The 14,954-nt window shown below is 36.8% G+C and overlaps 1 protein-coding gene across 1 annotated transcript in view; it reads left to right on the forward strand.

Annotated features, from left to right (window-relative positions):
• LOC140158767 (uncharacterized) overlaps nucleotides 1–10,745 on the forward strand; it is a 35,071-nt gene extending 24,326 nt beyond the window's left edge. The window contains exons 20-25 of the mRNA XM_072181981.1: nucleotides 1,745–1,765; nucleotides 4,145–4,198; nucleotides 5,245–5,316; nucleotides 8,240–8,353; nucleotides 9,287–9,343; nucleotides 9,889–10,745. Of these exons, the coding sequence (XP_072038082.1) occupies nucleotides 1,745–1,765; nucleotides 4,145–4,198; nucleotides 5,245–5,316; nucleotides 8,240–8,353; nucleotides 9,287–9,343; nucleotides 9,889–9,918 (348 nt within the window). The 3' untranslated portion in view covers nucleotides 9,919–10,745. The remainder of the gene's footprint in view (nucleotides 1–1,744; nucleotides 1,766–4,144; nucleotides 4,199–5,244; nucleotides 5,317–8,239; nucleotides 8,354–9,286; nucleotides 9,344–9,888) is intronic.
• The last annotated feature ends 4,209 nt before the right edge of the window (nucleotides 10,746–14,954 follow it).

Below are 14,954 nucleotides of genomic sequence, written 5' to 3' on the forward strand. Positions count from 1 at the left end.
GACTGGTTGTACGAAATCTATTTCTTTCTCCTCTGTGGGTATATATTATATATGTGATCTAATGAAAGTAGGAAAATCATGGGGCATGTGTGTGAAAAGTAATCTTGATGGTTTCAATATATTGTTGAGAAATTTAAAATTCCGAGAAATTTGTTTTCAACAATTTTACTTTAAAAAAGAAAGAAAAACATCTGTTAATTAAATTACAAAGCTAGAATTTCAATCTATATCCTTACAAATTATAATAGATTCCACACTATCTTGGGAGGTTGGGGAAACTTCAAAGATGGAGCACATTGGACCTCAACCATTATCCTAACTAGGAAACAGAATTAACATAAGCATTATATTTATTTATTTATTTACATAACTGGCTAAAATACATCAAAAATACACATACAAAGCATGTCATAAAATAAAAATTATAAAAGATTGTCCCGGTAGGCTAGCCAGGAGCGTGAACACTATCACCCGAGGGGTGTGACCCCTCCAACCCACCGAGACAAGTGAACTCAAAACATAAATATTAAATATTGCACATTTAGAATAAGTTACATATTACACATTACACATAAAAAAAAAATTATTTCATCAACAATAACATAAAATTTAGGAGTCCAGCTCCAGCTCTTGCATATTCATTTCAATAAAATGTGTTTTAAGGTGGCTTTTGAATAGCCTCATATTTTTATGCAAAATAAACTGATCCCTGATGGAAGTGCATTCCAAAGACGGGGAAAATTGACACTGATGGTATATTTAAAACTATCGGTTTTTGGGGTGATGTGATTGTTAAAAACCAAATTGTCAAGATGGCGAATGTTTACAATCCAGTTGCAGAAATGAAAGACATAAGAATTTGAATTTGAAATACACTGGCAAGCAAAACAAATAGATAAATATTTCCTCCTGTTATTAAGATCCATAAGATTGAGTTGTTGAAGACTGATCCCCCCTTCTCTGACCCAAAATAAATCTTGATGCCCTCCTTTGGATAAGTTCCAAATTATTAATGTGATTTTTACGATATACAAACCAAACTGGTGAACAAAAATCTATGACCGGTAAAACAAGAGAACGATAAAGTGTGAGCAGGATGTTTTGATTTTGTTTACCAACAACAGTCCTGAGGAAGCCTATGAGTCTATTGCACTTTTTTGTAACATTGGACACATGTTCATTCCAAGAGAGGTCAGAAGATACCTGAACCCCAAGGAGACGTAAACTAGAAGCTTCTGAAAGCTTGGTATTTGAAACATAATAAACTGGTGATGTTTTTTTCTGCGACGCCAAATACACATAACTTGACATTTCAGAGGATTTAACTGAAGAGCATTGTTTTGCGACCACCAGTCGAGTATATTCAAATCATTTTGGAGAATAGCAATATCGGAATCATTGTTAATTGTGCGGGAAATAAAACTATCATCAGCATATTGATTAACTTTGGAATTTAAATGCAGATGAAGATCATTGGTGTAAATGTTAAAAAGAAGTGTCCCCAATACTGATCCCTGGGGCACACCAGATAAAACCGGAACAAAATCAGACATATGAAAACAATTCTTTGCTTGCGGTTTAAAATAAAAGAAGAGATCCAGTTTAAAAGTGGACCTCGAAAACCATACGTGCGGTGGATATAGATCTTTTCCTAACTGTGCAATAGAACTATTGCCCCTGAATTTTATAACAACATCTTATTTCATGGATTCTTAAGTTGTATGCCCTATTTGATTTATTTCAGGCACTCCTCAACCCAGAAATGGTAAAGTATATGTTTTTTTTTAATTCTAATTGAATTTTAAATGTAATAGTTAATTTCTACCTAGTATGAATTTACTTTGATCCATGTATCCTAACTTAAAAGTGCTATTTAGTGATTTACTAAATATTTTGACTTAAAGGCCCATTCAGTGATTTGCTCATCTAGACAATCGTAAAAATCATCAAAATTCAGATTTTTGTACCTTTGTCATTGTTGTAGATGTGCTAACATAGCCAGCAAGTGGATCAGCCGAAAGCTGTGTATTTAAGACAAAATAAGACATTTCCATAAAACTGTATTTTATATACTGACAATATATAAATTAGCTGCATGTATTTGAATGGGGCCTCAACTTTGACAATACTGCTGGTTTCCTCATTTTTTGCCAAATGTTTTTCATTTCAAAAATACCTAATGACAATTTTAATGACTTATCCTTCACTTTTTAGACAATTTATTATTTATTATTTCCCTGGGATCACTAAAAGGGCCTTTAACTGTTTGACCAATTAATTGATTAGTTGCCATAAGTAGGTCAGTTGGATTGGATTGAGGGGAGAGGACACACAAATATACAGGGTTGTAGCTACGCTGGGCGGTGGCCACCCGGCACTCAGTTAATTGTGAGCCCAAATACCCGGCACTCCAGTCTCAAATGTTTCAAAATCAATGAACAATCAGTATAACATTTTTCAATTCTTATCAATTTTTTTTACCATTTCATATAAATTTCACCCGGCACTAAAATTTGCCTAGTTATAACCCTGCAAGTGAAATATAGTAAGTGTAGGTGACCAAAACATACCTTAATCAGGAATTGCCCTTGGAGCAGATTTCTAATTTCCAATGCCCTGCGTTAAACTTTTCCTTATGGAGCATTGTTTTGTGTCTCCACAATAAAAAATTCTTCATAAGGTTGTTCCAGAACCCATAATTGGTTCTACAGTGCATTCAGTTTAAAATCATGCACCCATACACACACTCACACCCCCCATGCAAACTCTATGCCTTATGGATCACACACAGTTCTGAAAAATTTCCCAAGTGTATTCCTTATGGATCAATAGCCGTGTTCAGGCGTGGGTATTTAACTTGATTAAAGGGTATTTAACTAAAGTGCCCAGTTGTGGTAAGCTTGTGAAAAGGTCAAGTTTGTGCCTGTCTGGACAGCTTATCACGACCGTAAATCGACTGAGTGATTTATCTCTGAAAAAGTCCAGTAAATTGCTAACTCAACCGGTCGGGTTGTGATAGCTAGCTGCCCATGTGGATGCGCAGTTGGGGTAAACATCACATTTCTTGATTGCAATACATTTTCCCCAATCAAGACCATTTTTTAAAAAGATAATTGTGATGCAAAACTTGTGCGGCATTCACAGCAAGGTGGGCTGGTAACGTCTGGGATCATTTTGTGCCATTATTCACCAAAGAAAAGTAGAAATTGGTTCAGTAGAAAGTAGTGCAATGCTAGACAAAAGCAAAAAAATTGCACAATTCTGTTTTTAAAAAGTGTCTGAATCCAACCAAAAATGTGCGCTTTCTTTCTAAATCTGCTGCCATACAGCTTCTAGAAGTTATCCCCAATTGCAATCGGGTTATGGTATGCTGGTCATGATAAAGGTCAGGGTAAATCACATATGGACAATCAGTCGAGTTAGCAAAAATATTTCTGGTATTTTATCACAGGTTGTTAACTCAAGTAACAATTCAGGTGTGAACATAGCTAATGTGTGTCTCCATATGTTGTACCAGAACCCCGACCTCTACATCAATTTGTGATGTCCCGTTGTTGTCCTTATGGAGTAATTTTTTGTGTCTCCACAAGGCTGTGTGTCTCCAAAAGGTTGTTCCAAAGCCCATAATTCACTCCACCCCCACACCCACAAAGTGTCTCACTGAACATACAAAAAAGACATTCTTGTTCAATCTGGATGTGCAATTAAAGCACTTCAAATATTGGTTATAGGATTGTATTATTGGCAGTAGCATTGCCAGTGGGGTGGCAAGGGGGGGGGGCAGAGTGCCCCTGCTGACAAAAAATGAAAGAAAAAAAGTGCCCCTCTGACAAAAAATGAAAGAGAAAATCTGGAGGGCAAAGGAAAAGAAAAGGGGCAAGGAGCCCCTTTTCCACCAAAATTCACCCCGATCATGGGCCCAAAAAGTATAAAATATATAATTTTTGTGTGCTACACACATATATCATCCCAATAAACAAGATAAAGCCTCTCTAAAAAACAAAACCGGTATAATGTATTGTATATGATGCAACTGCAATTTTTTTTTGTCTGTACGTGCCCCAAAATTCTATTTTGCCCCTCCTGACCAAGAAAGCTGGCTATGCCACTGATTATTTGAGTTCATTATTTGTTCTTTCATTAGTCTCCTGTTGGACCAAACCTTTCCCCACCTTACAATTACCCGATTGGTGATTTGGTAAGTATTATGTTACTTCATTATTCATTCAATGATGTGATCGGAAATTTTCCTCCGGGTTCACTTATGTAGATCATACGTGTATGTGATCTGCTCCCACAAAATGAGCATAAATTAAGTCGCAAGTTGGGAGTTTTGAGATGTTCGAACAGTTGAGTTGATGTTCTTTGCTTGAAGACACCTGTATACAGTTTGATCAGCTCGTAATTGGCAGGCCTTATCACCGCGCAGATTAATATCAATATATTTCATTTCGAGAATTGTCTTGTGACATCTTACCAGAAGCATCACGAATTATCAGTTCAAGTCCTAAACTTTGTCTACTTTCTTTCACAAGCACAATATATACCAAACAGGTCAACTATATCACTCTTAACGTCGGTCTACTTTTCGGCGTAGTGGTAAAAGCCTAACAATTCCCGCCGATTACGAGCTGATCAAAGTATAGTCGGTAGTATGTCCTTTGTGAATGGAGACAGATTTGAATACAGAGTGTAGCATATTATGTCTCCATTCATTGAATTGAAGATTCTTGTGACATGAGATGATTACTTCAAGAACTGTTAAAAGGGCATTTCGTGATCCACAGCCTCATCCCCCCACTTTTTTCAAAAAATGTTCATGTACCAAAATTTCTTGCAGATTAATTCGTTTAGCAAAAATATCGTCAAATTTGAACTTCTTTCTGGTATACCAGTACGAAATTACAACAGTGGCCTATGGAGCAGTGTAATACACATAATCATGCATAACTCGCAAACGCAAAATTGGAATCCACTGAAATTGTGAGAATAAGCATGCTCTCATGTCCCACAAAAAATACTGTGCAAACGTTGCTATCCGATCCCTTAACGTTGAGGTCCCATTTTGTAGTATACACAGAGGAATTAGTGTCTCTGTTGGCATGGTTCTATGGTATGATTGTGTGCCATACCACATAAATTTCATTGCTGCTAAAATCCTGTTGAAATCCTTGTTACTAAATTTGATATGAGGCAAATTCTGTGTTTTTAAACTGATTTACGGATTTCTGTCTTTAATTTTAGCCTGATTACCAGACTGAAAACAACCGTGATTCATTGCAGAGGTATTTAATAGATGCTGTGTTTATTGCAGAAGTGAGTCAAACATTAAATATAGTGTATATATTGTGTGAATATGTTTTGCATAAAGAGATGGTTGTTGCAGATTTGTAAATTTGCATCAAATTTTATAGGCTGAGTAATTTTTGTAGGCATTTTTTATAGAATTACCAGCCCATTTGGCTAATGTCAAAAACAGTTTGGTGCAGCAGTGGTTTTAGCAATAGTATGAAGATAACATAATGTATATTTTGGGGATTACAACAGGGGTGTGATTTTTCCGGATTTTTCCGGATTTCCGGATTTTTGGGATTAAAAAAAAATTTCGGATTTTCAATTTTTTTTTTTTTGTCGCTTTTGGAGTGGCCCTGGACCAGATATGAGAAAATCTCCAATTTTAAAATGAAAATTCCTTAGAACCCTGACTGGATGATATATAGACACACTGTACTGTGCAAAAATGGTGATGCAATTTCATGTGTATGTGAATGATATGATACTGGAAGTATGTATTCGCAGATAATAAATGTTTTTATACTATAAAGTGAAGTATTTTAACAGTTTCTCATTTTTGCATTTTACCCCATGAAATTGCATCTCCAGTGGTGCTCAAGTGTGTAAAACCCTCTGGCTTGAGGGGCTTCGCCTCGACCACCACCGGGCGTGCCCTGGACCCCACCAGGGGCCCTTAAGCGGGCCCCTGGACCCCGGCCGCAACAGGCGAGAGCTCCCCTCGCTTCGCTCGCTCCGCTTCGCAATTTCATTGCCTTGGGGTTTTTTTCAAAAAGCACCAATCACACCCCTGTTACAATTTTTAGAGATCATATAATTTTTTTTTTATATTTCCAGAATTGGATGTTGATATTTAGCATAAATAAAGCAAATCTATTTTAGGAGGCTGATAGCCCTATTTCAATGCCTTGTATAATCACTTGGTAGTCTGTCCAAGGGCAGATCGATTTTCAGGAAATTTTTAACTCCTCTGTTACATCTCTGTTTTTTGCCTTAGTTTGACTGCGCCAAAAGGACAATTGTGAATCCTTGTGAATCTATATAAATAAAAGGAAGTCGCTAAATCTTGTGCGCGAATAGACTCAGAGATGATTTCACTTTCAGCTCTGATTTATTCGTACATTGATCGGGTACATATTGCCATTAAACCATCTGAGGTTCATTTTTGCAAAATTGATGGTAACTAAGAGAATAACATAAAAAACTGTCGTGTTGCCATGCAAAATCGCATGCAGTGGCATTGTGGGTAATAAGGACAGTGTGAACCGCGTAATAATATTTCCATTAAAAAACCATACGCAGAGCAACATTGCCATAGACTACCCTGTTTTCTGCCAACTGCGAGGTGGCCAAGAAATGATTCAGGCTATCTAGATGCACAACATCGCGTACTTTAAGCATGCTCTTACGAGCTTCTCGCCCCTACGCAGAGCTACCCACCCCATTTTCCGCCACTGCACCGAAGTTGGCAGCCAAGAGATTAAGGCTATACGTCGCGTGAATTTTATTATTTATTCTAGGCCTATGAATCGTCGTTTAGTTTTACAGCCAAATTCATACGGGAGATTAAGGAATATACCGGGAACGCATTGCACTTTATTTGGTTGAAAACTGTCAAGACCAAGAATTGGCCTCAAAATCAGTGAAAATATGGTTAAAACCGGGTTTTTTTTCCCGGGATTTTTGTTGTCAAAACTCAGTGGTAGCGCGTGCACGTAACTAACTGGCAGCAGCGCTTGGCGTTAGTACGTCGGCAAACTGAGCAATGTGACGCACCGCGTCGGGTGCATAATATGCACAGACCAACTTTCCGTGCTAGAGAAATAGAAAAGAAAAGAAAGGAAGACAAAACTGAAAAGGTAGGCCTATGGATGGGTCGGGTTGTGGATGATATGCATGGTACTGGATTCGATTAAGAGATTACCCGCCAAGATGATAAAAAATCGTGAGGATACGAGAGGAAAGATAAATAAATAAATAAATAACTCATGTAAAAAAACTAAAATAATGAGAATAGAATTAAATAGATAAAATTCTCAAGCTAAGCAGGAAATATGAAAAATGGGAATAAAACGTGAAAAAGCCAAAACTAAAAGGAGAAATGTAAGAAATGGTAGATTTATAAAATAATGCATGGAAACGGGCTCAATAAATGAATAACATGGAAACGGAAATCACAAGCTAAGCAGCATAGGAACAAAATAGACCTAAGCAAAAGAAACAGAAGAGAAAGAAAGGAGATAAACAAATGAATAAAAAAAGAAGAAGACAAAAAGATACGGGTAGGCCTATTATACGGGTTATGGTTACAGTAACTAAATGAAAAGGGAGCAAACTATTAAGAGGGAAAGTAAGAAACTAATCAGGAAAATTAAGGGGGAAAAAAAGAAGTTAAAATTAGAAACTAATCAGGAAAAATAAGAAACATAAATAACAACTGAAGGAAACGGGAAATCACAAGCTAAGCAGCTAATAAAAATGAAGCTATAAAGGGAAACGATAAGAAAGGATAGATTTAGAAAATAATGGGAATGGGGTTAGGCCTAGATAGATAAATAACATGGAAACGGAAAATCACAAGCTAAATAGCATTTTGTTTTAATGGAAACAAACTAGGCCCGTGCAGAAGAAACTGAAAAGAAAATGGAAATGCAAGAAGGGACAGGTTTAGAAAAATAAAATTTACCTTTCAATGATTCTACCTTTTCAGTAATTCCTCCTGTTTTAGTGATCGCTCCCATTTACTCATCTAGCGGGGACCCGCGCGAAGCGCGGGTATCCCGCTAGTATAATAATATATATGTGGGCCCTTATTATAGATTCCTTTTTACCCAATGTAAAAAGCTGTCTGCCATAAGAACTTGGCAATTTGACACAGCTTGGTTTTTTTTGTAAATACTCATTGGATAACAGACAAGCTCACTTGGATGTTTTGATGTTTTTCCAGAGTCCTCCAGAGTCAGATGAAGATGAGCAACCTCTAGGAGCAGAAGGTGGTGTAAGCATTGAAGGGTTGGAGGCAAGCATACAAGAACAGGATGGACTCAGCAATGAAGATTTAGTAAGTTCATAAATCCTATGATATTTGCTAAATTTAAATCTTGTTGAGAAAAGATGCTTCAAACAATTATTAAAACACTGGTTTGATAAACATACATTTATTTGTTATTCTTTGGATATCAATAAATGATTATGACATAGGATTGGTCAGTGATTTGGACAGAAAGCTAAACACACATTAACAGGGATCGGCTTAATTGGCAGGTAATTCAATTTGGTTGAAAGTAGAGGCAATTATCACAGGAGGATAACAAATGTAGTAGATCCACAACATTGTCCCAATGCTTATAAGAGAGAAGCCCAATCTTTGTAGAATTTATGGGTTTGTAGAAGAAACTATTAATATCTGTCAAACTGGGACAAACTGCATAAACCCAAAAAAATATGCATAGTTAGTGGCATAACCCCAGAGGGGGACTGGGGCTGGGGCACACTGTCCTGCTCCTGGCAAAATTATTTTGGGCAAAATTACAATGTAAACATAATTTGTTTTGTCAGATCAGCCCTTATGGTCTTACTGGGGCAAAATCTCACTGTTTGGGTTTTTGCTCCTTGGAGCACTAAAGCTGGATGCTCACCTGCACATAGCCCAAAATTGTGAGAGAAAAGCGTAGTAAAATAGCTTCTAACAGGCCTGTTGATGCAATGGTTAAGCTCCAGTAACTCCTGCTGCACCATTTGCAATGGGCCTTAAACATCTAACTTATTGTAGGAACAACGTGTGTTTGTGTATGTACCTATTGAACCATTAATTTCAAATATTCGCAATAACAGTACTCACTTGTCACCACCATTGTAAATACCTTCTTGCATTGTTTTAACATAAACTTGTTTATGGTATATTCAGTTTGAATATTGGATACAGATTATTTAGTACATTTGAGTTTAGTATGGAGACAAATCTATCCCATGTTTGACATTTTAATATTTGCAGGAAGAGGAAGAGGCCCATGTGGAAGAAGAAGCTAAAAAGGATGGACACAACAGAGAGGTAAATTTATTTAATGTATTTGACACTAAAATGGTGGAATAAAGCAGCAGATAATCTTTTCAGCTCTTTTGGACATGAACAGTTTGAGCCAAAGTGTAGGGAACTCAGACTCCATGTTATGTGTCACTCATTGAGGGGAAGATGGTGTACCTTGAAATTTGTTTGCCATATGCTTGGCAAACTTGGGGTGTGTATGGGGGGGGGTTTGTGATAAACATGTAATGTGTTTTGCATATTATGCATGCTATGCACAGCATATGTGCACCTTTGTAACAGATACAGTTTACGAAGCTAGATGACACACTACATGCAAAGATAAAATAATAATAAAGAGATTTATCAACCAAGTGGATCGCAAGATGCTTCAATTTGAACCGGATAAGACGGAACAGGCATTTTGGAAGATTACAGTATTGTACAATATTTTTATTGTTGTTACTCTCTGGCATCCATCCATATTGACATAGAAATGAAAAATATCATACATTATCTTCAATATGTTTCTCTTATTCACTGGCTCATAATTTTGTTTTATTATTTTGCAGGACTCGATGAGGGATTCGGGAGTGGATTAATAACTTTTGAACAGAGCAACCAACTAGTACCATTTTTCAGTATTTTGGACTGACATACATGTACATTGAAGAATACTGATAATACATATGTACACAAACTATGATTTTAAGTCTGGAAAATTAATGAAACAGAAAAGTGTTGTAGAAGGTTGGAAGATGTGAACAAGACTATATTGTCAAACATGTGTTACTTGTATTAATGTTAGTAACACATGTCACATGGTTTTGTGTCTTTCAGATTATCCATGCAGTCAATTGTATGCATGTATATACTATGATCAGCTCATAATAGGCGAGAATAATTTGGTTTTTTTACTGCATGAGTCAATAAAGTCATAACTTTTACCCGCGTAAAATCACAAAAGCATGTGTCACTTACGCAAAGCGCAGTTCACATAGGTGCTGCGCCCAGCTGTGTGTACGCCATTCTATATCAATCCACGATGTTATGAGTCCTGCCTATTACCAGCTGATCAGAGTATAAGTGTTTCTTACTCATCAAGGGGCCTTCAACATATTTTTATTTTAGTCAATATTCCCCAGATGTGTCTTTCTCCTAAATATAATTGGTTTGAGTTGGTTTACGGTGCCTAATTTATATCGTAACCACCTGAGTTCAATGTAGACCAGAATTCTTTCTAAGGTTACAAGGCATTATACATGCCTTCTGTAGGACAGACATTGCCTCATTTCAAATATATAGTTTTAGTTTTGGTTTTGGTTTTGGTCACATGGTTTCCTATTGTCCTGCCTAACCACTTGAATCATAAGATATCGAACTCATTGTTTCTACCTTTTGTTTAAAACCGAACATTTGTGTCAGTCAGTTTCGGTTTTGGTTTCAGTTTCTTATAAGTGGTGTGGATCGTAAAATTATTTGATTTGAAGTTACCTACTCTAAGTAATAGTAAGTATACAAAAGAAATGTTTAAATTTCGCAGTGCAATATTCACGAGCAGAGAAGTCGAACAAAGCAGTCTACATTTGAAAGCATTGATTTAGTTTGAAAGCATTGACTTGAGACTCATAGTGGCGTAGATTTCTTTTTGACATTGGGGGGGATGGAGTTGGAAAAATTTCTTGAAGTATAGTCAATCCAGCACCTTTTGGCGACAGAATAATTTTATGGTACAATTGCGCACGAAGCGCGCAAACATTTTTGCTATTTGAAGTTAAACTGATGAAATATTGTGTAAAAGTATAATAAATGCGCGCGAAAATTTGCACTTTTGGGGCTAAAATGGGCAAATATGAGGTTAATTTGATCAAAAACCCATTATCAGGCGTCAACATTGGGGGGATGATTGTATGGACCATCCCCCTGGCAAAATATTGGGGTTGTTAATGCCCCCCATCCCCCCGGGATCTACGCCTATGTTGAGACTACGAATTAGCTTAAGCTGATTTCACTGTGAAAATATATAGACCATCGAAATATTTCCACAGACATTACAATAGCCACTTGACAGATTATGACTTCATTGATATCAACACTATTATACATAACTCTATTTATGTGCATGTCGCATGACGGAAGATCAATATCATAGAAACCTGGTTTAAACTAACTTTTATTCAATTTATTTATTGGAGAATAGAGAGAGAGAGAGATAGAAGAGATCGCCAGGGAAAGAGGGTATGTGTGTGTGTGTGAGGGGGGAGGGGGTAAGGGTAAGGGAGAAAGAGAAACAGGGGAGAGAGCATTGGAAGTGGGAAGGGAAGGAGGGGGAGAGGGGGGGCTCAAGAGTGGAGTGGAATAATAGGGAAGAGTCGATGTCGAGTGTGGGGAGGGGGGGAGGAGGAGGTTATATATAGGTGGCGGAGGGAACATAGGTAAGAGGTATGGGTTGTGCTTTCCGGGAATAATCTAATTCATAATCAAATCATCTACATCATCATGCATCGTTTATATTTCAGACAAATAAACAAAACACCCCCCCACCCCTCAATATATGCACATGATTTCTACATGTAGGCCTAGGTCTCGTATATATCCATCATTTGTGTCTCAATGATGTCTATGCATAACTTATCAAACGAATCTCGGAATTCGGGTGTAATTTTATGGTGTCATTGAAGTATGCCACCTACGGCAAAAGTCGCCCGCGTTGATAGATATCGATAATGAAAATGTTAGCACAATAGGCTATTATATACGTATGGTTATAGGCCATTATACTTTTGATTATATATACCCTCTTGTGTCCTCCCAGCACAATAGTGTTATGATTGCATACCAGTTCATCTCCACATTTTAATCCCTTGATTTTTGGTTTCTGAACAATAGAAAAACCAAAACTATATATTTGAAATGAGGGATTGTTACAGGGGTGGCTGAAATGATTAAAGTGGCCCAATTTGGTGGCTAAATGACAAACTTGGTAGCACTAATCATAAAGTAGTTGATACAACTCTGCTCATTAATTTGTAAAATGTGTAGATTTGTTTTTAAAGATGGACAGATTTGCACTAAGGATGTGAAATATCAAAAATATTTATTTTACTTTGCACCATATTGTAATTAGCAATAGATAATGTGTATTTCATATGTGAGATATCATGTCAAACTCAGCCAATGTTTTAATGTGCACATGGTATAGTCACATCTCAAAGTAATTAAGATAATTATGTAAAATAAATAGTTCAGACCAACTGTTTTTTAATCATTTTAATCATGTACACAGAATTAGAGGCCTAATACCTAACATTGATGCTGCATCATATTGAAAACATTGGGATTTTTGTACCAAAAATGTTACATTTTGTCAACATTGTGTAGTTAATGAATATTAGACATGTTGAATGAGCATATCTACATTCCTAATGACTATGTGTATCAAACCTTGATTCAAACTGGGGGGGAAAAGCTATTCACAACAATCCCATATTAACCAGCCTAATGGTTGAGTCAACACCGCCATCTTCAAGTTCCCATTCAAATGTACACAGAATAAGATACCTATCCAGAGAAGATTTTCATCTTCTCTGCTAATACCAAACCACTATTAGTTTGTGCATCAAAACAGGCTCACTGCACCCACAATCCCGTTTCGCAGAATAGGAAAATGTGAAATTTACTCATTGCAATATCTAAGGTTCATGTAATTAGGTATTACAAGCTTAATATTTCTATAGAATTTCAGCATTCAAATATAGGCATCATGTGGATGCAGTGAGCCCAATTTGCTTTGTTGTCTTGGGCAACGGGTATGATTATCTTGGAACCTTACTCATTACTCAAGTTTAAAACCAGAGTGCAAAACCGGGACTTGAAAGTTGATTAAAAAATGGGGGCATGAAAAAAGGGAATCATGCAATTGTTCTCTGCATACTTTAACAGTAACCTGTGTGCACCTGCTTAGGTTACTAGAGCAAACCGGTACCCTAAGGTGTTTGATCTGACTGACAAAGATCATACTGGACACACTGATAATGAGTAGCATTGAGATTTATTTGGTTGGGTTTTTTTTTTAATACAAATATGTCACATTGTAAAATGTAATTTTGGAATACTGTGAATATCTTTTTTGACCTTCATTGGCAGAGAGGAAATTTACTGATTTCAAGAAATTATAAACAAAATTTATCAATTTCAGGAAATTTTTGCTGTACCCTTTCTATGTAAAAGAATAGGGAAAAGTGCATTTTCAGATTTTTTTCCATGTTTTTCGGGAAATTTTGATAATACCAAGTGGTATCTCTCTCTGCATTAGGTGTGTGAACCTGCAAAGCACATTAATGAAACCACTTGGCATCACTGCCCATCCCATGTACCACACTGTATTATAACCACCATCCGTCTTGCAGTATTGCTTTATAACCAGCAGAAACAGAATGTTTGTATCACTATCAGTGGTATGTAATGTTACGTTCAATATTAGCAATACAGGTTTCACATGAAAGCTATGCAATGCAATACAATGCAACGACATCAGCACTAGTATATTTATACTTTTTTATACATTTGTTTCTATATACTAAGTATTTAGAAATTTTGTGGATAAATATATATTTAGTGATTAGTGCTACATGTAATAGCAGTATTGAGGTTTTGTGTTATGGACAACACCTGATGCTGACCGTCCGTCACACATTGTAAGTTGCTGGCTGAAGGTCACATGTAGGGTTTTGGAAAAATTATAGTCACCCCACCCCACACCCCCCCCCCCACACACACACACACACCCACACACATTATGTTCATTAGCAGGGCTGTAGGTAAACATCCAACCATTTGCCTATGGGGAGACTGGCCCACTAATTTTGTAGTCAGGTGGGTAACATTTTTTAATCACTTTGAAAACACGGTAGACCCGCTCTGTTCCGTCAGTACTGGCTGGAAAATTTCTTGGGCACTGTCATGGCAAGATCACTGCTATATTATAGCTTACTATATTGGCGTTTGTACTCGATTAAAAAAGAGTCATTCACATGAGATTGTAATTACCATGTGACGTGCAAAAATATAATATGCTTGATTGAGTGTACATGAATTTCATTATTTTAAATGAGATTGATAAAACAAGACCTTCATCATTCATGTCATACCTTGTGTGGTAGTAGGATAATAAGCAGCGTTCGAAATAGGGCCGGTCAGCCGGCCATTGGCCTGTAACTTTTTGGCCTGGCCGGTAACTTTTCTGACTGGCATCTAGTTGCCGACCGGCTGGCGGTAACTTTTAAGGTCAAGCCGGATGGCCTGTAACTTTTGAGGCATATTTGAACACTGATAATAAGCAATAATCTTGAGGGGATCTGGACATTATAATTGTGGTTATATTAGTCAGTCAGTATCATAGGGAACAAGATTTGGTTTCATTCTTACTGTGTGAACCCCAACATTTTTGTCTTTCATGTTGTGTGATTGTTCTAGTAAACATGCTCCAAGAGCATTCCTTAAATTGAGCCCCCCCAGGAGAAATTGACAGAACAGAACATTTTATTTATTTTTTGTTCCCATATTTATTCCCAGAAGTAACTTTAAAAAGTTTTGATCTTTATTTTATTGGAAAATGAAATTAGTTTATATTATTGTG

This window comes from Amphiura filiformis, chromosome 8, assembly GCF_039555335.1.
Source record: "Amphiura filiformis chromosome 8, Afil_fr2py, whole genome shotgun sequence".
Classification (NCBI taxonomy): Eukaryota; Metazoa; Echinodermata; class Ophiuroidea; order Amphilepidida; family Amphiuridae; genus Amphiura; species Amphiura filiformis.